The sequence below is a fragment of the Petaurus breviceps genome, unplaced genomic scaffold (genome assembly GCF_028583685.1).
Source record: "Petaurus breviceps papuanus isolate PSGF00001 unplaced genomic scaffold, PetGlider_PUasm1.0 181, whole genome shotgun sequence".
In the NCBI taxonomy this organism is placed as follows: domain Eukaryota; kingdom Metazoa; phylum Chordata; class Mammalia; order Diprotodontia; family Petauridae; genus Petaurus; species Petaurus breviceps.
Window position 1 is genome coordinate 23,235,934 of NW_027185784.1, and position 22,488 is coordinate 23,258,421.

The 22,488-nt window shown below is 36.8% G+C and overlaps 1 protein-coding gene across 3 annotated transcripts in view; it reads left to right on the forward strand.

Annotated features, from left to right (window-relative positions):
- UBN2 (ubinuclein 2) overlaps positions 1 to 22,488 on the forward strand; it is a 135,785-nt gene that overhangs the window by 102,034 nt on the left and 11,263 nt on the right. For 2 of the 3 annotated variants that reach the window (XM_069087327.1, XM_069087328.1), the window contains 3 exons: positions 2,845 to 4,476; positions 9,332 to 9,563; positions 10,042 to 10,131. In XM_069087327.1, coding sequence (XP_068943428.1) covers positions 2,845 to 4,476; positions 9,332 to 9,563; positions 10,042 to 10,131 — 1,954 coding nt within the window. Of the gene's footprint in view, positions 1 to 2,844; positions 4,477 to 8,647; positions 8,771 to 9,331; positions 9,564 to 10,041; positions 10,132 to 22,488 lie in introns of those variants that run through there. The other variant, XR_011168184.1, reaches the window with a different exon arrangement.

Consider the following 22,488-nt stretch of genomic DNA (forward strand, 5'->3'; position numbering starts at 1 on the left):
GTAAGTATTATTAAATATAACCCAAATAAAAATTCTTTGGGAGGCCTTCAATAATTTTTAAGAGTCTAAAGAGGTCCTTCAGATCAAAAAGTTTGAGAACCACTGACATAGAGAATTTTCCATGCCTAGAATGCATCATTTCCATATCTTATTAAAATCCTTCCTTTCCATTAAGGTCTAGTTTAGAGGCCACCATGAAGTATTTCCTGAGTTCTGCTAGCTGAAAGTGATCTCTCCCTCCTTAAATTTTCTTATAGCACTTTGGATCTCTCCTTATCTTATTTTCTCTATTATCATACTTGTGAAACATCACTTTTCCTTTCTAGATTATAAACTACTTGAAGGCAGAAATTGTGTTATTTTCTATTCTTCTTTCCTTATAGCCTAGCAACAATATCCCATATAATAGTTGATTAATATATTTGCTATTGAATTAATTCTTCCAAATGTAATCACAAGATCCGTATTTACTTCTTTTTTAATAATATTCTTTACTTGTATTAGATTCCCTTTAAATGCCTCTAAGATAAACATTTTCTTAACTCTTAGTCTATTTATTCCAAACTTTGTTCAAGCAATCCTTAGTTGTTCCAATATTATCAAAATTGTTTTTGTTCCTCAAAAGTTTTTTTGATGATGGATTATATATATTCAGTAATGAAAATTAGATGGCATGTCAAAGTAAACTGATATCCCATTTCTACTACCCATTTAACTCAGCGCATAATTGTAGCCTTTATGTAACCTGTTGTGTGATTTTTCAAAGAGAAAACTTTTAATATTGCCAAGGACATTAGAAATTTGGGTATTAAAATGCATCAGAGGCTCTCATTAGACTAGTTTTAAGCATTTCGGGAGACTTGCTTCTGCATTCTCTCTGCTGCCTCCTCTGCTTAACTTCTCTAGTTCTTAGCTTCCTCCTCTATGAAACAAAGGGCTTTGACTATCCCTAGGAGACTATTCCTTAGGCTGGTACTGTCAAACTCAAATAGATCTCTGGGTGGCAGATTGAAAATTTGAAAATCATTAGTTAACATCTGTGTTTTATTATATTTTTATCTGTTTTGCTAAACATTTCCCAATTACATTTTAATCTGGTTCCCAGAAAAGTAAAAAAAAATTTTTTTTTTAATTTTACCTTTGATACATCTGCCTTACACTATACTTAAACTTCCTTGTTTTGAAACCTCAGAATCTACTATCCTCAAGGTAACAGGTGCCCCATTAGCCACTACAGAAATGTTTGCAAAATACTACACATAGATTAAAGTTCTACGATATATCTTAAACTTGGGGAAAATGTCCTCTTTCAGGTACATGCAATATTTATTGAACAGAATTTTTAAATGCTTTTTACATATAAGGATTTGTGTTGATTTTTTTTTTTTCTTCTCTACTTCCCCTATGAGCTCTCAGGGTTCTCCTTTTATACTCCTTGCCTGATGGTTTTCTAAAAAGTGGATTGTTTTGGAAAATAGTCATTGTTCTCTAAGGAATATCAAGTTCCAGTATCTTCCCATTACTACCTTCCTCTGGCTTAACCCATGAGTGAGGTTCAAAATTAGTTTTAAAATAAATCATCTTCAGGGGCGGCCAGGTAGCACAGCGAGTAAGAGCACCGGCTCCAGTGTCAGGATAACCTGGAGACTGAATCCCGGGCTCAGATACTTAGCACCCACCCAGAAACACCTGGCCATGTAACCTTGAGCAAGTTATTTAACCCCAATTGCTTAGGGGTGGCCAGGTGGCTCAGCAAGTAAGAGCACCGGCTCCAGTGTTGGGATGACCTGGGGATCAAATCTGGGCTCAGATACTCAGCACCACACCCAGAAATAACTGGCCGTGTAACCTTGAGCAAGTTACTTAACCCCGATTGCTTAAAAAAATAAATAAATAAATCATCTTCTTATGTAATGGCACTGAAGCATCAATATCTTTGTCACTTCCAGGTTATGTGTGGTAGCAAAGAAAGATGTCAAGAACTGCAACTCATCTTCGTTGTTTTGAATCACTTGGGCAAAAAATAAAAACCAAAGGGTCATTTAGTAAAGGTGGGAATTGGAGGATAGGGACAGGCTATGCATTGTGAATCCAGAAAGACAGACTGTGGTCAGACTAAGAGGAAGTAGACCTAATGCATAGACCAAATAGGTAAATTGGTTTCATTGTTCCAAGGTCTGGGCTGCAAAGGGGACCTTAAGGCAGAAGCAGAATCCAGGTGCAGGCCAGATTCAAACTAAACATAAGGGAACAGAAGGAGAATAAAGTCCATAGAGGAGGAGAAAAGGAATAGTTACTCAAGAATTGGTATAGACCAGGGATGGGGAAGCTGCATCCTTGAGGCCACATGTGGCCTTCTAGGGCCTTGGGTGCAGCCTTTTGACTGAGTCCAAGTTTTACAAAACAAATTCTTTTATTAAGGGGATTTGTTCGTTGAAGTTTGGCTTCAGTCAAAGGGCTGCACCTGAGGACCTAGAGGGCCACATGTAGCCTCAAAACCATAGATTCCCCATCTCTGGTATTGGCAGATGAGTCCACACTAGAATGTAACTCTTGATTCTAGGATTGAAGAAGAAGTCTCATCTTTGTCTTTTTTTCATGTAGTTTTCTTGGTTAAGGCAAACAAAGAGCATAGTCTTGTATTCACCTGAACTACGTTAGTGGTATAGATGTATTTGTGGTTGATCATTGTAGCACAGTCAGAATACGAGGCCCTCTAGTTCTTCATCACACTTGTAAGAATGGAGATTTCCATTGAAAAAAATTAAACACTGATTGGCAAGAGACTCTTTAGTTTCTTAGAAATTTATACATTGTAACTTTTTTTTTTAACTTTTACCCAAGGACTGCAGCCCAAAAAAGGACCAGAAAATACCTACATCTTTATTGTCTTCAGTTGGTGGTCCATCGGTGAGCTCTATTACTTCTGCTGTTGCCCCAACCAGCTCTAGCAGTACACCAGCCCAGGAAACTATTTGCCTTGATGATTCACTAGATGAAGACCTTTCTTTTCATCCACCTTCACTGGATTCTGTTTCTGAGGCATTAGCTGTTATCAATAATGGGACCAAGGGCCCTCCAGTTGGTTCTGGAATAGGCATACCAACTACAAGACCTCGACCAGGACTTCGGGAAGAAAAATTAGCAAGTATCATGAGCAAGCTGCCACTGGCTACTCCAAAAAAAATAGAGTCAGCTCAGACTGCACATTCATCCAGTCTCATCGCTGGCCATACAGGACCAGTACCAAAGAAACCCCAGGACTTAGCTCACACTGGCATCTCTTCAGGCCTTATTGCTGGTTCCTCAATTCAGAACCCTAAAGTTTCCTTAGAACCTTTGCCAGCTAGGCTTCTTCAGCAAGGACTCCAACGGTCAAGCCAAATCCAAGCATCTTCCTCTTCACAGGCCCATGCCTCTTCTTCCTCTTCCCAAGCCCAAGCTGCTGCCTCCTCTCATGTTTTGGTGACTTCTTCAGAGGCCCAAGAATCTTCCTCAGTAACACAAGTGACAAAGGTGCACCAGCATTCAGCTGTCCAACAAAACTATGTGTCCCCATTACAAGCCACCATTAGTAAATCACAAACTAACCCAGTGGTGAAATTAAGTAATAATCCCCAGCTTTCTTGCTCATCCCCACTCATCAAGACTTCAGATAAACCACTTGTGTACCGCCTTCCTTTAGCTAACCCCTCATCTGGAAGTGGCTCTCAAGGGTCCCATCCACTGGTCTCTCGGACAGCACCTAGCACCTCTACCTCTAGTAACTATTTAGCCAAGGCCATGGTGTCACAAGTTTCCACCCAGGGTTTCAAGTCTCCTTTTTCTATGGCTGCATCCCCTAAACCTGCTGCATCCCCTAAACCCGCTGCATCTCCTAAGCCTGTAACATCACCTAAACCCTCTGCCTCACCCAAGCCCTCTGCCTCACCCAAGCCCTCTGCTTCACCCAAGCCCTCTGCCTCACCCAAGCCCTCTGCCTCACCCAAACCCTCTATATCAACTAAACCTTCTATGTCAACTAAACTTATCATATCTAAATCCAATCCAACTTCCAAACCTGCTGTATCCCCCAGTTCTTCCAATTCAAGTGCACTAGTAGCCCAGAGTAGCCACTCCACCAGTAACAATCCAATCCATAAACAGCCCAGTGGAGTAAATATCAGCAGACAGTCTCCTACCTTGAATTTACTGCCCTCTAGTCGCACTTCAGGCCTTCAGTCTGCAAAAAGTCTTCAGGCCTCTTCAAAGTTAACTAACCCAGCATCCACTGGAACTGTTGGAAAGAATAGCTTGAGTGGAATCGTAATGAATGTACCTGCCAGCAGAGGTGGCAGTCTAAACTCAAGCGGAGCTCATAGGACTAGTCTGTCTGGGGGGACCGGAAGTGGAACACAGGGTGCTACTAAACAGGTGTCTGCTCCACATAGACCATCCACTGCCTCAGGGTCTTCAGTTGTAACAGCCAGTGTGCAGGTAAGTACTTCATCTAGATTGATCTGATAATGTTAAAAGATTCAGTCATCTTTCTTTTCTTAAGCCCATTGGATAAAGTGCTATGGTTGAATCTATAGAATAAATTTATGACTACAACTTTACGTTGATGAGATATTTTAAATTCTACTATTGGGCTTATCCAGTTGCCAGATAGAGAGCAGGAAAAAAAAATTTAAACCTTTTAGTAACTTAAAAAAAATATCCATGTTTTTCTCACATAATTGTTTTCAAGGTGTTCCAAAAAAGAAAGTAAGAATTATAGAATGTTTTTTCTCATTAATAATATTAATAAGTTTTTCTTCAGGTGATTATGAGGGAAAACTAAAGCCTCCAGTAATATAATTTTAAAGCAAAATCATCATTTATATTTAAATTACAAATTTAACTTGAAGCCCTCAGAAGGCTGAGTGAGTAGATGTAGGAATCTTAACATGCCAAACTCATGGACATAACAAAATAGTTGTCCAGTTATACTTTAAGAGCCATTCAGGTTCAGGTTGTGTTTCTTGCCACTCTCCATCCCCATCCCCTCAGCCCTAGTTTTCAAAGTAAAAAAAAAAATCATTTCAGTGATATGTATTTTAAATTTGGTTCATTGTGGAATAATCCACTAGATCAAATCCCATTCTGGAACCACTCAGAGATATATACTGGTAAGTATCTTATGAAGTTTGGAGTCATGGTGATGCCAAGATTGACTTTCTGTGTCGTAGTGGAGCAAACACTTCAAATGAAAAAAGGCCTTACAAGAGAGGAGAAGGTTCTTAATCATCTGAATTCAAATTTAAATTAATGTGAAATCTAACCTCAGTTGTTTTGGTTGACATAATCTTCAGGCATAGGTGTCTTCTCATTCCATTTTAGAGCCTAGTTCTTTTCCCAATTCCAAATAAATCTTATCTGGCTCCTGCTTCATGACCTAAAGCAATTTAGTTACCTTCCATGAGATTACCTAGTGCTTTACCAAATTATACCTTTCATTCTACCAATAAGAAGCAAATTATCTCTTTCCAGTTGTAAAACTAATCCCTTTCACCCAGTTGTCAAATCTATTAATGCCCCCTTATTTTATCTATTTCCTACTAGGTTTCCTCTTCCCAAATTACTTATGAACAGTTAACTGACAAGGCCTGAGCCACATGAATTATGACCCTTCTCTCCTTGTTCATACCACTGTGTCATGTTAGCAGCTGCACATGTTTATTAGGTTCTAGCTGGTGCTTCAACTCATTTACCCAGGGGAAGGCTATCCATAAGTAACTTTATTGTGATTATACAATGCCAGTTTTTAAAATATGTGGTGATAGTTGATACATAGAGTTCTCTTACCTCAAGAAGGAGTCATAGAATTTTATCAAGAGATAGAAATTAACTATAGATCACACAGCCAAGTTTGACAAATAACAGTGGCTTGTTGTGAATCCTTAGAGAAAATGAAGAGCTCAGGAGAAATGATACCACATGCACATATGTGAATGGTAATTTGCCAGTACTTAATGAACCTATACTGTATGTTAATATGAACCAGCAGTCTGACAGCTGCTTAAAAGTGAATCTGCTAATGCAGTCATACTCTAATAGAAGTCTACAGGTCTATAAGTGTCAAGTCAAGGTCAAGGGCAGTAATAATTCTACTATGCTATGGTTAACCAGATCATACCTGAAATATTATGTGTAGTTCTGGATGTGATACCCAGATAGCATCTGCAGGAAGACAACAAGGGTAGTGAGGGATCTTGTAACAGTCTCATATGATATATTATTTAAGGCAGTAGAGTTGCTTAGTCTGGAAAAGAAGAGACTCATAGGAGATGTGATAACTTTTTTAAGAGTACTTTATTTTATGTTGTTCCAAAGGGTAGAAGTAATGCAAAGGAATGTAAGTTTTAGCAAAAGAGATTCTAGATTTCTAAGGAAGAAAAATTATTCTAAATATGCAAAAAATAGAACAGATTGCCTTTTTCAGGAAGTGTTTATTCAGACTACATGATTACCTGACAGGGACCTTGTAGACAGGATTTCTGCATTAGGAGTGAAGTGGTACTAGTTGTCCTCTACCATTACTTCCAATGCTTAAGGTTCTCTGAATGTGTATGGTATAGGATGTGGTACATACGTATTTAAAAGGGAGAAAAGAAATTCTTTATCCAGTTTCCGGGGAGGTTGAATTGACGAACATAACTAATGAATGACCAAGATTACCAAATCACTAGGTATATGGTAGGAGTGACCAAAGATAGTTACTTTTGGTTTGAAGGCACATAAGTAATATAGTAGGAGTGGTTTGAGGAGAAACAGTTGATATGCCTGAATCAGTAGGACGTTTTACAGGCTGACAAAATCTTAAGGCCAAAAAATGTATCTGCAAAGCATATAGACCAAATATATCCATATGTGCCAGTTCAACCTCTTTTTCTACCCCAACACAAAACATTCTATTTCTTGTATATCATCGCCTTCATTTCTGTCACTTATTTTCCTCTATCCAGAGCTCAAGGTGGTAATAGAGTGTCTGTCAACACTTGTCAAAGATGCTATTTGCTAACTTCATAGTAGGTACTATGGGAGATATAGAAAAAAAGTATGACATAATTCACTTCTTTTTGAAGGCATTTAGAGTCTAAATAGGGAGGTGACACTATATGAAACAGCTAAAGAAAACACTTAAAAATCATTAAGTGCACATTAAATGTACTACTGTAATACAGACTGAATACTTATGTCTCGAGTCTATGTGGAAGCTTAGGGGATGACACTGAAGTCTTCATCATTGCTTCTGTGTTAGTTTAAAAAGTAAGAGTAAAGAGTTTGGATTTGATAAACTAAGATGTTAGGGAACCACTCTCTATGTTGTAAAGAAAGGAGTGGCATGATGAAATGAGCAAAATTTTGGTAAGATAGATTGGAATGAAAAAAGATTAAAGGCAAAAAATCAGAGAAGTCCCTATTGGTCCGCTTATAAACTATACTTTTCCCTCATTCCTCAACCCAAATATGGCTTGCATAAAACCCAGTTGTTTCCTGTAATAATGCTTTTAATTACATTTTGTCTGTTGGTAGTTTCTGAAGCTATAGCAGACAGCTTGCCCACCTTTCGGCATACAAGCTGGAGGAGCTTATGTCTTACTGTTGGTGCTACAAGATAAGGGAAGCAGGTCCTTTTTTCCTGCTTGGGGCTGCTTCCCTAGTTCTTAGAATGAGGAATCTTAATGCAAAGTCTGTTAACTGTCCTTGTCTCCTTCATATCACCAACAGTGGAGAAGAGTAGAGGAGATGTGGAGAGTACAGAGAGAGGACCCCAGAAATCCCCTTTCGCAAAGAATTTATTTGGTTTGGGCTGTACTTTTCCCTTGACACTTGGGCTCTTGTAGCTCAATGTCAGAATACAGAAGTAGGCAAGAGAGGGTGGCAGAGATGGTAAGCTTTTACAGGAAAGTGTGATTTCTATATTTTGCATCTGAGTGAGGGAGTTACCTGAAAGCGCATTGGGGGAAAGAAAGAAGGTGGTGAGAAGAGTGAGTGTGATTCATCTGCATTAGCCTCCTCTCTGACCTCAAAAGGTCTTTTGAAATTCTGGGGTTTGGTATTCTCTGACTTTAAAATAGGTTAGTGATGGAGAGTATTTTTTATTTTTCCTGCAGTTGATATCCTTAGCTTGGGGGACCCAGGGTGGCTTGAAATCCAAATTGGGAGAATGTGGATATCATTGCAAAAAAAGAGGAAAAGAAGACTACTCTTTTTCCCTTGACTGAGATTTCTACCAAACCTATGGTGGAGATGTCAGAGAAAGGCACAGCAGGTTAAGAGGAAACTGTGGGACTGAGAAAGTAGAGAAATAAAGTTTGTTTTACCACTCATGTACAGAGTCCTTCAAATGGAAAGTAGAGCTGACAAGATATTTCTTTCCTTAAATATATCTCCTTGCTATTACCTGAGTCTTACTGCAACATGGTTTTTACACTTGACTTGAATGGTATATTGGATAGGGATGGGGATCTCAGGGGATGTAATGGACACAACCCAAATATATGAATCATGGAGGAATGTAAAATAATAAGACTGATTCTCTAGTTCTCACATGAAAATATTAGAATCCCAGAGTTGGAAGGGACCTTGTGGGTCATCCACTCCAACTTCCCACCCAATGCAGGAATCACCTCTACAACATCCCTGAATGTTGAACAGAACAGGGCTGAGGACAGAACCCTGTGGCCAGCTCACTCCAGCCAGCTCCCTCCAGGTTGAACTTGGTCCATTAATCATTATTCTTTGGGTATGGTTATTTAACAAGTTACAAATCCATTACTTTACTGTCTATATTTTATAGTCATATATGGTAAACTACTTTCTGGTTGGCCTCAGTATGAAAGAGAAGCATGAATAATAATACTTTTATGTAGAAACACACCATGCATGCATGGTTCCTATCTCCCATAGTTCTTTAATGTTTCTTCTGCTCTTGAATTTTGCATATATTTAGTTATTGGTGTTAGAAGTTGTGATAAATATTTTAATACCTAAGTACTTATAAAGGTTTTATTTTCTTATGACTAATTTATAAAGTGAAGGACAAAATTTTTTGTCCCTAGAAAATATAAATTGTGCAAATTTTAATTTGTAATTTTCCAAAGTTACGAATAAAGTCTACTAATTTTCAGAATTTGGCAACCCTAAAGAAGGTGCCTACTATCTTAACTTTTGACCCAAAGTGATTTGTGTGTGTGAATTACTACTGTTAGAGAAATTGATAGACATGACTTTTGGTTCTGTCAGGGTATTAAATATGTCAGCTAAGGATTTAAAATCATTTTTTTGACATGTGGTTTCTGCACAGTCCACAGCAGGTGCATCCTTATTGGCTAATGCCTCGCCTCTCACTCTCATGACATCACCACTGTCTGTAACAAATCAAAATGTGGCTCCTTTTGGGATGCTGGGGGGCCTGGTTCCTGTCACCATGCCCTTTCAGTTTCCTTTGGAGCTACTTAGCTTTGGAACCGACACAGCTGGAGTGACAACCACCTCGGGATCTACCTCAGCCGCTTTCCACCATAGCCTAACTCAGAGTAAGTTTTGGTTATTCAGTTATTTTGCTATATAATTTGAGAGAACAGTTAAACCCCACTAATTTAAATAATTGAATCTAATTAGTGACAGTTATGAAATACTTTAAAAGAAAACTTTCTGTTTTTCAAGTATATACATAAATACAAGCCTAATGAACTCTAGGATTTTCCTTAACAAAATTTTATCAAACGATTTTCAGTTCATTAACATCCCAGTCATGGTCAGAGGAAGAACAGCCTAATTTCCTGCATTTTTGGAATGTCCTTGAAAACAAGGATCATAGCCTGCCTAAATTGTGAAATTCTTGATTGCCTAATATGGTGCTTAGGTACCTCATGGCATTTTCAATGAGTTTCTAATGCTTTTGTCTTCCCCAAATCCTGCATAAATTTAGGAGTTTATATATTTTAACTTTTTGAGCAAAGATTTCTTTAAACTAAGGCCTAGGCTACTAGCATCTCATATTTTTTCTCTTAGATATGCTGAAGGGTTTACAGCCAGGAGCTCAGCATGCAACATCACTTTCTCACTCACCTCTGCCTAGTCACCTACAGCAAGCTTACAATGGTAAGATTCTCTATATTTCTTATATATCTTGTTCATTTGAAATTTAAAATATCCACAGCAATCAAGAAATACTTCTTTTCTTACTCAAACCAAAGACGAAATGGAGTGGGGAGGGGTTAGGCAGAACAGTTGTTCATTGTACTTCCTCTAAATTGGTAGGTTCTTGAAAGAAACTCTTTACACAAGTGGGAAAGTGGAAAGCATAGTATCCTGATAATAGAAGAAGACATCCTTTCTGTTTAGAGGTAACTTTTATGTGGGGAATGAGCTGCAAAAAAATTTTGTGTCCAAATAAGTAACTAAGAATCATGTATAAGCATGAGACAAACATCACTTATACCTTATTACCAAAACCTACCCTAAGTTAGGAAACCATTTGCCCTTAATAGTTAAGCCAGTTTCTGTAATTAGAACTTAGTCATCGGTCTACTTGGAGTATGTGTTTATACCCCTCTGCCCCAGCTTTAGTTCCCCTTCATGGAGCCACTTATTCCAGAAATAGTACCATTTCTTGTTCTTGCTTGTAACTATTAAGACATTCCCCTATCCCTCCCCAAAGACACATGTAAGTTGCATCTCTGCACATAGAAGGGCATCATAGTAGGATTATTAAAATTCATAAGTATTTTAAGCAGCTATACAGTCCACTGATGCAGTCTTTAGCATTAGAATATCAATATTACTTTAATTCCTGGTATTCCTTCCAACAAACTTTAACTGGGACAGTGCCACTAGTGCCTTTTCCCAGAGTGCTAACATCCCGAGTGTGAACTTTATCTCCAGGGGGATTCACTTTCTCTCCATGGTATTCTCTCCTTGTTTCAGAGAGAAGGCTAACCTTGTTCTTTGTAGTACTCCCCTAGTCTGTTTGTACAATTATGCCCATTCCCATTCCCAGGATCCTATTGTTATAGTGCCCCTTATTTTGGAGTAAACCTGCCTCACCCTGAATTCTAGGTAGGTCTTTGAGGAATGGCCCAGAGTGAACCTATAGTTGAACTTATAATCTAATCTGTACATTGCTGTTCCAGTGCTCCACTATCCTTTACCTTTATTCCTCACTACTTCCTAGCCTCTTAAAGAAGTTTCTAGTTATGACTCTATAGTCCAACCCATTGCTACCCATTCTTGCCTTCTCACTTTACAGAATCCTTATCCATGTTCTCCTATAAATCTTCTGTAGGGAGTCTACCTAACATAGGGATACTGGCATTCTTCTAGAGGTCTTGACGTTGTATGAATACCAAAGGAACATAAACACTGTTTGTAGCTATAAACTGTCCACCTTTTTTTCTTATCCTCCTTTTAATTGATGATATCCTAAAGCAGAATTGTTCTCAGGAGTTAGCCACATTCCTAAAAAGAGGCATAAACTTAATAATCTATCTAACTCAGTAACTCTTTTTTTTTTTTTTAAAGCAGTTGGGGTTAAGTAACTTGCTCAAGGTTACACGACCAGTAACATTTTTTCTGTCATGGATCTCTTTGGCAATTTGGTGAAGCTTATAAACACCTTCTCAAATAAAGATAATTTTTTTCTGTTTCTTGACCCTTATATCTATACATAGACCCAGGTTAAGAACCCTTGTACTAACTATTTCAAAACACTAAGGAAAAGAGAAAGTATAAAAATGTTAGTTGTTTTAAAAGTAAAATAGTATATAAGTTCTTGGCTCCCAGAGCTGTAAAAAGTTCCTTTTCCATTGGTTTCTTTGCTTCTCCAGTCTTGACATGGGGGAGGTTATCACCCAAAGGGACTAGATTGTTGTGTTGATCAGTAACTCTCCCTTTTCCATACCCAATGCCTAATACTTTCCTGTTGTTTTGTGTTGCTGTGGAAATAGGTTGTGTTTCAATCACCTGTAATTGAACATTTTCATATACAAAGAAGGCTAGAAAAAGAGGATTATAAATGAAACCACATATCTTTTATATACAACTTGTTTTTCACATATCTATAAAATTTAATATAATACCAATATAGTCTTACTTGTCTTTATACTCTTCTGAACTTTCTTTTGCTCTCATGTATGTATTTTCAAAAATATTTCATTGATGGTCTTTTTTCTATTTTGGTGAGGGGGGAAGAATTATCATTGCCTACACATTTTCTGCACCTAGATAAAAGACCTCCCTTGTAATGCATAATTATAGTCAAGTAAACCAAATTTATGTTGTATTTGGTCATGACTGAAAATGTCTTATTCTGTACGTATGGTTAGTTTATTACTTGCCACCAAGAAGTGGGAGGCATGTTTCTTCAGTCTTCTGGAGTCTTTATTATTTGTTGCATTGACCATAGTTCTTTAGTCTTTCAATTGCTTTTCTTTACAGTGATGTAATCATTTTATAAAATAGTTCTGGTTCTTCTCAGTTTACACTGCATAAATTCATATACAACTTCCAAAGATTCTCTAAAGTAGTGTCACTTTTTACACGCAATAGTCTATTATATCTACATACTTTAATTTGTTCAGGCAGTCAGCTGTTGGTGGGCACCTACTTTATTTACAATTCTTTACTACCTTAAAAAGTGCTCTTTTTGCATAAAGGGGCCCTTTTCCTTGGTCTTGAATTTGTGTATATGCCTTGTAGTAGTATCCAACATTGGATCAAAGTGGATTTTTGCTTTCCAAAATGATTTGACCAATTCATAGATCCATTAGCAGTGCATTAGTGTGAGTCTCCTCCTATAGCCCCTCCAATTGCCTTGCCCTTTTTTGTCATTGTTGCTAATCTAATGGATATGACTAAGACCCTCAGTGTTGCCTTAATTTGCATTTAAATTGTTATCTTTAGTGTTCTGAAGCACTTTTTCCTGTGATTCTTGAGAGTTTGGATGATTACTTGCCTTGAAAACTTGCTTCCTGTCCTTTAATCTTATATTTTGTGGGGAATGGATCTTGTTTAAAATGTGTGCACATGGGCATGCATACATGCATGTGCTTGTGTGTGTGTGCATACACGCACACACACACACTCATCTCTTTTGGGAGAGTCAGTTCCTTAAATATTTGGGATATCATGACTTTATCAAAGAAATTTGCTGCAAAGGTTTACACATACACACTCACACAAGCTCCCTTTCTAATTTTGGCTACATTGGATTTGTTTGTGTAAAAAATTGAATTTTATGTAATCAGAATTGTCCATATTATCTTCTGTGATCCCCTCTATCCTTTGTTGGTTATGAACTTTTCTCCTTTCCATAGGTCAGTAAGAGCAATTTCTTCAGTGCTTTTCTCATTTATTTATGATGTTACACTTTATGTTTAAGTCATATATTCATTTGTGGCTTTTTTGGGATATGATGTGAGATGTTGGTCTACATCTAGTTTCGGACAGATTTCTTTTTCATTTTCTAGCAGTTCTTGTCAGATACTTCTTACTACATACAGTAGCTGGGGTTTTAGGTTATATCAAACTCTAGACTACTGTGATCATTTGCTTCTGGATCTTATTTATCTAATCTGATTAACTGAGCAATTTTTCTGTGCTTTAACAGTACCAAATAGTTTGGATGATTACTGTATAATTTGTATATTGTATACTGTATGATTAGTATAATTTGATATCTTATTCTTTTAGGCCCTCTTTGGTCTCACTCTTTTTCATTATTTCCCTTGAGATTTTTGATCTCCTGATAAATGTCATTATAATTTTGTTCAGTTCTGCCTAATAATCCTTTTGGTAGTCTGTTAATAATGTATTTCACTAAGTCTGTAAATTAAATCATTTTTCTTCTATTAGTATGGCCTAAGCATAAATAATTCCTTTCTATTTAGGTCTTCCTTTATGTCTGCAAATAATTGGAGAAATATTTCTCATGAGTAAGCTAAGTCAAAATAATACAAATTACAGAGCTACCTAAATTAACTTCCTTCTTTAGTGCCATACCAATCAAGCCACCAAAAGATTATTTTGTAGAGTTGGAGGAAAAAAATAACTGAATTCATCTTTAAGAACAAACGGTCAGGAATCTTAAAGGGAATAATGAAAAAATAGGCCTAGCAGTACTAGATCTCAGACTACTATGAAGAGTAGTCATCAATATAATTATTTGGTACTGCTTAAAAAAATAGAAAAGCCAAGCAGTGGAACAAATAAGTTACACGAGATTTAGGAAGCAAATGAACACAATAGCATCATATTCAGCAAACCAAAGGACACAAACTATGTGACTTACTGTTTTACAAAACTGCTAGGAAAGCTGCAAAGTATTATGAAAGAAATTAGATTTAAATCAACAGCTCATACCATGTATCAAGTTAAGTTCTAAATGGATATATGACCTAGATATAAAAGTTCAGTCCTATTGTAAAGAAATTAGGGGAGGGTAGAAGAAGAAACTTCACAACTGTGGAGAGGGAAATAGTTTATGACCCAGAAAAGGGATAGAGAGGATCATAAAAGATAAAAAAGATTAATTTTGGTTATGTAACATTGAAATGTGCTTGAATACTGAAAATTCTTGCAAGTAGAACTTGAAGGGAAACCATTAGCTAGGAAAAAAAAAATCTGTGCAACAAATTTCTCTGGTAAGTTTTTCCACTGAGATTTATAAGGAATGGATTAAAATACATGAAAACAAGAACTTCTCCAATAGATAGATGATGAAAGGATATGAAAAAATATTTCTCAGGGGAAGATATCTAAGCTATCAATAACCATATGAAAAAATGCTCCAAATAACTAATAATAAGAGAAATGCAAATTAAAACAACTATGAGATTCTTCAAACCCATCAGGTTGGCAAACATGGTAAGAAAATGACAAATGTTGGAAGAACTGAGGGAAGACAAGCACACTAGTGCAGTAATATCAAACTCAAGCTAGAAATGGGGGCCTCTAAACCATACAAAGGGAGCCCCACGGACTGTATATTGGGTTAGAAAACTAGGGGGGTGGCCAGGTGGCGCAGTGAGTAAGAGCACTGGCCCTAGAGTCGGGAGACCTGGGATCAAATCTGGGCTCAGATACTTAGCACCACACCCAGAAATAACTGGCCGTGTAACCTTGAGCAAGTTACTTAGCCCCAGTTGCTTTAAAAAAAAAAAAGCATCAGGAAGATATATGTGTCCTCACTTCTCATTGATGTGTATATTTGTGGGAGAGTACACCTTCAAGTTTATAGAAAACTAGATATTAGTATTACCTATTTGATTGTATTTTTATTTATTTTAAAAATTTTCTCAATTTTTCTGGTTCATATGTTTGAGACCTTTGTACTAAGGCACCTAGGGAAAAGGACCAATATATACAAACATATTTAGAACAGCTCTTTTTGTAGTAGCAAAGAACTGAAAACTAAGGAGGGGGGGTGCATATCTTAGGAAATGGCTAAACTGATGGTATATGAATATAATGCATTGTTATTGTGCTGTAAGAAATAAAGGAATATTTGTTTTCAGAGAAACCAAAGAAGATCTGTATGAATTGTTGCACAGAAAAGTAAACAAAAGTAGGATAATAATTTATACAGTAACAATGTTATAAAGAAAAGCTACTTTGAAAGACTGGAGAATTTAGGTCAGTGTAGCTAGGTGGCACATTGGATGAAGCACTGGGCTGAGAGTCAGAGAGACTTGACTTCAGATATGGTTTCATGCACTTATAGCTGTGTGGCCCTGAGCAAGTCACTTAACCCTGTTTGCCTTAATATAGTGGAGAAGTAAATGGCAAACACTCTGGTACCTTTCTTTGCCAAGAAAACCCCAAATGGGGACATGAAGAGGTGGACCCGACTGAAAGACTGAACAACAAATGACCAGCCACAATTCTAGATGACTGATGATGAAACATATTCTCTCCACTTTCTGATAAGAGAAGTGATGGACCCAAAATGCAAAATCAAACATATTTTTGGACATGGACAATTGGGAATTTTTTTTGTTTGATCATATGTGTTTTAAGGGCTTTTTTGTTTTAATGGGAATAGGAAGGGGGAATAGGAATAGGGTAGTTAAAAGGAAAGGAAAAAAAGGTCATTGAGTTTTTCCTTTTAAAAATTCAGAAGCAGTAATAGGAGGAAGATAATAAAAACTAACAGGATAGTTTAAAAAGTCTATAGAGTCAGAGACTCCAATTATGGAGCTTATAGCCCAAGGAAGCCATTAATAAAAACAAAGCTCCCATATACTACAAAATATTTATATCAGCATTTTTTTTGTGATAGCTCAGAACTGAAAACAAAGTAAATGCTATTTCTTTTTTTTTTTCCTTCTTTAAAAAAACACTATTTAGGGGCAGCCAGGTAGCACAGCGAGTAAGAGCACCGGTGTCGGGATGACCTGGGGATGGAATCCAGGCTCAGACACAGCATCCACCCAGAAATACCTGGCCACGTAACCTTGAGCAAGTTACTTAACCCCAATTGTTTAGGGGCGGCCAGGTTACTCAGCGAGTAAGAGCATTGGCCCCAGTGTCCGGATGACCTGGGGATGGAATCCAGGCTCAGATACTTAGCACCACACCCAGAAATAACTGGCCGTGTAACCTTGAGCAAGTTACTTAACCCCAATTGCTTAAAAAAACAACAACAACAACAACAAAAAAAATACTATCATATAGAATGTCTCTGGGAAGGGGTGGGACACATAGGATACTGTGATGCTGTAAGAACCAGAAAATATCAATTAAAAATTTAAGTTTGGGGAAAAAAGAAAACAAGATTCAAATTATTTTTTACTTAAAAAGAAAAGTGAACCATATGTAATAGCTATCTTTAGTTGCATATACAATTCCCCCTTTCTGTTCTATGTATATATAAATGCCCATTTTTTAGTGTTAAATTCAGAATAAAAAATTAATTTAAAAATCATCTTAACAATTTAAAGAAAAAGTGTTTTGCATTTATATTCATATTATTCCAAAATATGTCTGTTATATGTAATATGTGTTTGCATCTGTGTATATATGTATTCTGTATTAAATTTGAATGGCATTTTTTTATCTCTTTGGATTTTGTTGGTAATGTACAAAAGCACTGATGCTTTTCTGGGTTTCTTTTGTATCCTATTACTTTGCCGAAGTTATTTCTAATCGTTTCTTTGGTAAATCTCTGTGGTGCTTTAAACCTGAGGTATCAAACTCCAGGGCCAGAGCTCTGAATGACTCTACAATACCACATAGATAACGTTAATTTGTGGTTTTCCAAGTAAGTATGCAGCCTGCAGGTATATGTAACAAAAGGAGTATGGATCTACACATCAACAAGGTTTGGATGTGCTAATAAGGTATTAAAATAATTTTAAAATAAATTTATTTGAGTTTGACACCATTGCTCTAAACCATTATATATTATCTATGGGAAGAAATAATCCCTTCAGTTTCTTTTTCTTATTGTTATAGCTGACATTTCCAGAACAATATCAAATAATATTGGTGACAATGGAGATTAACTGTTTACTTAAGATCTCATGTGAAAACCCTGTATAGATGTTGTCTTGCTATATTAAGGAAAAGTCAGTTTCTAAACAGTGGGTTTTCTAGAGAGTTTACTTCTTTCTGGCCTGCCACCCCACTCCCCCCAGAACAATGCCCAAATTCACCCTAAAGTCTTCATCATTGTCTAAATATTTAATTAAACCAAAATTTAGGCCCCTAGACTTGATCCCAGGAAGCTACTTGCCTAGATTTTTAAGACGAAAAAAAAATTTACAACCAAAAAAAAATACACAAAAACTAAGGAGGAAAAAGAATGAGATATTTTGAAATAATTATGCTTTGAATCCTTTTAAATTTTTTTATGTTGTTACTGTGACAGCTGTTTCATAATGATAATTTCTTTGCTTAGTTCAACCGAATACGGAAATACATACATCCACTTGAGACAAAACCACAGATTCATCTGTAACCTGTGTTCTATGATGTCTAAGTTTCTGAAATTTTGCACATTTTATGCTCAGTCAAATTTTAAGTGCTTTTTTATGTGTCAACCTTAAAGCTTCTTTTAAAATTATTTTAAAAATCTAATTAATGCATCCAAACCTTGTGGATTGGTAGGGCCTAATAAACTGCTTCCTGATAGTGCTGTGTAACTCTTCCTGCTAAATGTCATCCTAGTAAATTTGAATGAATTAGTAATCTAAGTGAAAATGAATGCAATTAATTATACAGTAAAATATATGTGTCATAAACACATAAATGTTTCTGATAATGTGGTCCACCATTTTAAAATATGGGCATCCTTGAGGTTCATTAGAAGAAATATGTTAGGTCATTCTGCACATGCCATCCCCAGACCTATGGAGAACTGTATCCATGGAGCCAGTCTCCTTTTCCTTTAAGTTAAGATAATATTGCTGTAGAGATCATTCTCTTCCCAGCCTCCCTTCCAGCATAGTTTAATTTAAGGTTGTCACATAACCACTGGGGTATGTTTTTGTAGTTTTAAGTATTCATTTTATTCCTTCTAACTATATATTTGTATATACTTGACCCAACTAACTTAATTTAAGAATTTGATGACTTCTGTATTCAGAATACAAGACCCTTATAGAACCTTAGTACATTTATAGAGGCAGAGTTAGAAAGCACTTGAATAGTCTTCTCAGATGTCCTTTTAATATCAGACCCAGACTGAAATTTCATTATCCTCTCTGACTGCTGCACAAAAATATGCCTTTGAAACAAGTAATGTTCATTTTAGTACAGATGGAATCTGTGTACCCATTTTGAAATAAAGATAGAATAGTTCTCCTCTGAAACCCATGTTATAATAAGTAACCTTGTTCTTAACCCCAGTCAAACAAAGATGTAGACAGTCTTTATCTTATTGTATTCCCAGGTCTAGCAGACTAAAGGTTATTGGACTTGTGTTGAATCATCTTATGTCAAAAGCAGGTTGGGGAAGCTGTATTCGTACAACATATAGGTAACTGCCTAGAATAATGGGACATATTGGTGCCACCTGATAAAGGTGGCTTTTAATAAGTATTTAAAATAACTATTAGAATGGTCTGTCAGAATTCCCTGTAGCACCAGTGCAATATTTACAGCACCAACAGCGACTGTGAATATGCCCGCATAGTGCTCAATCACGAAATATAACAGATTTTCCACATAGAAGACAGAAGCAAAACATTTATTCAGACATCAGAAAACTGAATTCCAAAACCAGAACTCTGAATCCATCATAGTAGCAAAGAAGTTAATACACCATAACAGCACAGAGAGCCACATCATCCTTTAGCCTTCCCACAAACCAACACTCACAAGCCTAGCTATCTGCCTGGGTGTGTATCCTCTCCTCCCTCTGTGTCTAACTGCTCTGACTCCCAGCTTCCTGTGAGCTCTGCTCCACCCTTCAGCAAACTCTTCATCCCACAAGCTCCATGAGATTACATTCAGCCTATTAGGGGGGCAGGGTATACTTCAAAGCAGAGAAAGTCTTCAAATTCCCATTACCATTACACTTGTAATGATCTGGTTTAGGTTCAGAACTTTAGAAATGAGTCATCTTCTATTCTAAGTAACACCAATCTCCTGGGGAAAGATTAGGAAGATTGGGGTGGTTGATTTTTTAGGGGAACTAGGGTGGTACAGTGGATGGAGTGTTGGACCTCTGGAGTCATGAAGACTTGAGTTCAAATCCTGCTTAGTGTGACCATGAACAAATCAGTTAACCTTTTTCAGTCTCAGTGTTCTCACCTTAATAATGAGGGTTATTACCTCCTTCCCTCCCACAGTCAAGAGGATCAAATGAGTTAATCCCTCTGAAGTGCTTTGTAAACCTTAAAGTACTAAATAAATGCTAGTAATAAGAATAATGATGCTAATAAACTAATAAAAGATTTTAGAGTTAAAGTTTATTTCTTAAAATTTTAATTTAAAAGTCCTTGTAAAAGTTCAGTCGCTCCTAACCCACTGAATAAGGTATTTTGTCTAGTGAAACAGTTTGTTTATACAACACATTTAAAACTGCCTAAATAGAACACATTTTTAAAGTGTCTTGTCATTTTATGAATTTCACACAACGTAGGTTAAATCCATGCAAAGAGATTTATAGTACTGCTTTCTCTGTGTGATGTTGAAAACCTATACTACAGGTATAATAATATCTCCTGGCACCATACTTCATGTTACAAACTTTGTAAATAATCCTCACTTTGTTATATTAGTAACTTTTTCCTAGAGATAAGTAAATATTTTGTCATTACACACTGAGTAAAATAATTTGTTAATTTTTGCCTTTATTGCCAAAACAGCTAACGCCATAATGGTTAGAGCAAGGAGACTGGAGTCAGAAAGGCTTGAGTTCAGATTTGGCTGAATTATAAAAATAGTTCAGACACTAGCTGTTCGACCCTGCAAGTCATTTAACATCCCTTTACTTCAATTTCCTCAATTGTAAAATGGGGGTGAATAATAGCACCTGTCTTCCAGGGTTGTGAATATCAAATAAGATATTGGTTAAAAGTGCTTAGCACAATTCCCCGGCACATATTAGGCACTACATAAATTCTTATTCCCTTTTACCATGCCATATGCTTGACACCCTTCACCACTGATATTTCTCAATCAAGGGACAGTGCTTCTTTTCTCTGCCCTCTCTCATACTTCATTTCTGTTCAGCATTTTCATTCCTCTTGGTAGAAACATGATCTAATAGAATCTATATTTGCTTAGCCACTTTTTCACTTGATCTCCTTAGCTCCATTGTTTTAATTATCTCTATGCAGATGACTCTGAGATTTACTTGTCTAACTTTAACTTCTCTGCTGGCCTCCAGTCTTAAATCTCCTAATGTCTGTTTGTATATATCTTGAATGTTCAGTAGATGTCTTAAATTCAACATCTTTAAAACTGAATTAATTATATTTTCTCTCTCCAAGGACTCCCCTCTTTCTAACTTCCATACTATCATCCTTCAGTAAACCAGACTTGCAACCTAGGTTATAAGGTCCTCCTCTGTTCCTTACTCTCATTCCCCCCATATCCAATGAGTGGTCAAGTCTTTTCATTTCCACCTTCATAACATCATTTGTATATGCCCCTTCTCTCCTCCAGGCCCTTATCACCCCATGCCAGAACTATTTTAGTAGTCCATTCTTGGTCTCCCTGCTTCTCCTCATTCCAATCCATCTTTTTCTTTGCTGTTAAATTGATCTACTAAAACACAGGTCTGACCACATCAACCTCTAATTAAACTTCAGAAGCTCTCTGTTCATTCTAGGATCAAGTATCAAATCCTTTGTCTTTTAAAGCCCTTAATGCACCTTCCTTTCCATGTGCTTTGCAACCCTAACATTGACTCCTTGTTATTTCTCACATATAACACTCCCATCTCCAGGCTGCCCCTTATGCCTGGGAGGCTTTTCCCTTCTCATCTCTACTTCTTGGCTTCCTTCAAATCACTGCTGAATTCCCACCTTCTGCAAGACTTCTTTCCCACTCCTCTTTAATGTTAATGCCTTCTCTCAGAGACTGTCCTCACTTTATCTTTCACATATCTTGTTTGCACATGGTTAATGAAGGAATAAAAGATTTATTAAGCACCTTCTATGTGCAAAGCAGTGTTCTAAGTGCTGGGGTTACAAATAGAAAGTCCTTGTTCTCCATGAGCTCCCATTTTAATAGTTTGTATGTTTTCTCTCTATTAGACTGAAAGCTCCTTGAGAGGAGGGATTTTTTTTTTTTTTTTGGCCTTTGTATCTCCAGTGCTTAGTGTAGTACCTGGCACATAACCAGAGCTTAATAAATGCTATTTGACTAATTGACTGAAAGGAGGTAAAACTGTGTCTCCTAAAGGAATCAAAAGATAGGTCCTCTGACAAGAGAATGTATTTTATGCCTCTGTTAAATCCCCACGGTGTCAACATTAGGCAAATAGTAGATACATAATAAAATCATGAATGAATAGAATCCTATTGCTTGCTCGATATGCACTCTGTAGTTCACACATTCATGTATTACCATCATGGGAAGGGAAGGGAATAAACAGTTATATGGAGCCTATATATGTGCCAGACACTGTGCTATACACTTTACAAATAGTATTTCATTTGATCCTCACAACAACCCTGAGAGGTAGATGCTATCATCATCGTCATCATCATCATCATTATTATATCCATTTTACACTTTAGGAAACTGAAGCAAACGGGTTAAGTAACTTGCCCAGGGTCATGTCTGAGACCAGATTTGACCTCAGGTCTCCTGATTCCAGGCCCAGTGCTCTACCAACTGTGCTACCAGCTGCCTCTGTAAGTGGCATGTTCAAAATTAGTTGAACCTCAAATATAAATTCATCAGTTTAACGTAAAAAGAATCCTTCAGTGTTTTTTATTTCCATATCCCAGTTTTTATACTACTTTGGTCTTAATTACTTTAAATATTCTGTTTTTAGGTATTTCT